Raw genomic sequence first — 2,500 nt, forward strand, 5'->3', positions numbered from 1 at the left:
TAAATTTGGTCTTGGTGTCTACAATTATCTGTTCATGTCTGCTCTGTTTCTTTTATGTCCTATTCATCCCAAGAATATTGAACTTAATGCATCTGCTCCTCGAAGGCGTGAACCATGTGGCGGCCGGTGCTGTTCCTACTGGCTGTGGCGCTAGCGAGTGGGTCTTCCTCGAAGGCGAATCAGAGGGGCGAGCTGTGGGCGGTGCTTGTGGCAGGTTCCTCCTCCTGGATGAACTACCGCCATCAGGTGAGTCTCCTAAGGCGATGTATGGCTTAAAGGTTCAGGCTTACGAGGTACTCCGGTGAAAGGCTTGGTTCCAGGGGCTAATTCCCCCCTAAATAATGAAAGTAGGGATTTCTAAAATTAATCCTTTGCAATTTTACATATATTTTCAGTGTAATGAAAGTAGGGATTTCTAAACATAATCCATTGCAAATCTATATATATATATTTTCAGTCTAATTAAAGTAGGGATTTCTAAAAATAATCCTTTGCAAATGTTCATATATTTTCTGTATAACATGAGACCTTTTAAAAAAGTAATGATCACAACTCGGCGGCGTTTCCTTTCCTCCCCAGGCGGACGTGTGTCACGCCTACCAGATCCTCAACCAACATGGTGTCCCCGACGACCACATTATCGTCATGATGGTCGATGATATTGCACACAACGAAGAGTGAGTGACGTGGTTACTTTGGTGTAAAAGCATTGAATGTGTTTATTACAAACAGTGAAATAACCACACCAGGTGAACATCCACACGTAATTACAAGTAGACGAGGATTAATAGCCAGACGGACAGGGAGGATGAATGCACAGTATATCCGTCCCTAGATCCATAGATCATATGCACAATGCAGTCACAACCCAAGCCGTAGTATATAAAACACGCAATAACTTTGGCTCCATATTACAGGAACCCGACGCCGGGCGTGATCATCAACCGACCCGGAGGACCTAACGTGTACGAAGGCGTCCCGACGGACTACACAGGCAATGACGTGACTCCCGAGAACTTCCTGAAGGTGCTGAGCGGTGACGTCGAAGGAATGAAGGACGTCGGGTCCGGGAAGGTCGTGCGAAGCGGCCCCAACGACCGCATCTTCCTCAACATGGTGGACCACGGCGCCCCCGGCATCTTCGCCTTCCCCTACGACTACCTCAACGCCACGAACCTCACTGACACCATCCTCGGCATGCATCGCGACGGGAAGTTCGGAGAGGTGGGTTTGATCAGGATCACTGCTCTGGTTATTCTTCCTATCGCTCTTTCTCTGTCCCTTCCCCTCTCCCTCTGTTTCTATCTTTCTGTATGTCTCTCCGTCTCTGTCTCTCTCTCTCTATCTCTCTCTCTCTCTCTCTCTCTCTCTCTCTCTCTCTCTCTCTCTCTCTCTCTCTCTCTCTCTCTTTCTCTCTCTCGCCCTCGTTCCCCATCTCATATGCATATCTGCATGAAATGAAGCACGGCCACAGTGAGAAAGAAACATCAACTCCTGACATTTCGAATCAAACTTGACTCCTTATCAGACGGTAAAAATGATCATTCATTTCGGTTCACCATTTGGCCTGGAGTCCAAGTCTGCCTCGAACCTGAACGATTTAGTGTCGTCTTTATGGCTCTGTTTCATTTGAATCTTTATAAACAAGTAGTTCTGTTATTTCGTGCTCACACATCCTAAAATAAATCTGATACGACCCTCTCCTTCCGACAGATGGTGATGTATGTGGAGTCGTGCGAGTCGGGGTCGCTGTTCCACAACCTACTTCCGAAAGATGTTATGGGTGAGACCTCGCGGAGAGATTAAAGACTAATGAATAAACAAACAGAAATACCAAAAGCACTAGATTTTTTCTTTTTTGATACAATAACTATAACGAACCGAGAAGCGAAGTCGATTACAAGATAGGAATTGATGTTGAATATAATTATTTGAGGGATCATGAATATCAGTAACGCAAACATGCTAACCCCCCCCCTCCCCCTCCCCGTTCTCCCGTCCTCCCAGTGTATGCTTTGAGCGCCTCGAGTCCCAACCAGCACTCGTACGCCTGTTACCTGGACACAGAGAGAGACACTTACCTGGGAGACGTATTCAGCGTCAAGTGGATGGAGGACACTGATAGGGTAAGCGGCTTGAACCTTCTTATTTATTCTGGTTTTCCTTTGCCGTGTCTTTTAACTAATATATATATATATATATATATATATATATATATATAATATCAAGTAGTGGGCACTGGGTTTACATGTGTGATATCTGTCACTCGATAACAAGAAAAAAAATCACTTGTGTTTCCCCACAGGAGAACCTGCACCACGAGACGCTGAAGAAGCAGTTCAAGCTCGTGAGGAAGGAAGTGACGACGTCCACCGTGATGCACTGGGGGGAGATCCGCCTCGACCGTCAGCACCTGTCCAAGTTCATGGGGAAGAGGCAGGCGAGTCGGAGCCAGCAGGATGTGTACCTGCCGATCCGCGGGGAGGAAGACCCTTGCCTG

At 46.7% G+C, this 2,500-nt stretch overlaps 1 protein-coding gene across 1 annotated transcript in view; it reads left to right on the forward strand.

Moving 5' to 3' along the window:
* The first annotated feature begins 105 nt into the window (after positions 1 to 105).
* Positions 106 to 2,500, forward strand: part of LOC125041976 (legumain-like) — a 4,888-nt gene continuing 2,493 nt past the window's right edge. Inside the window, exons 1-6 of the mRNA XM_047637424.1 lie at positions 106 to 246; positions 580 to 677; positions 918 to 1,224; positions 1,714 to 1,783; positions 2,008 to 2,126; positions 2,306 to 2,500. Of these exons, the coding sequence (XP_047493380.1) occupies positions 115 to 246; positions 580 to 677; positions 918 to 1,224; positions 1,714 to 1,783; positions 2,008 to 2,126; positions 2,306 to 2,500 (921 nt within the window). The 5' untranslated portion in view covers positions 106 to 114. The remainder of the gene's footprint in view (positions 247 to 579; positions 678 to 917; positions 1,225 to 1,713; positions 1,784 to 2,007; positions 2,127 to 2,305) is intronic.

The sequence above is a fragment of the Penaeus chinensis genome, chromosome 31 (genome assembly GCF_019202785.1).
Source record: "Penaeus chinensis breed Huanghai No. 1 chromosome 31, ASM1920278v2, whole genome shotgun sequence".
Taxonomy (NCBI): domain Eukaryota; kingdom Metazoa; phylum Arthropoda; class Malacostraca; order Decapoda; family Penaeidae; genus Penaeus; species Penaeus chinensis.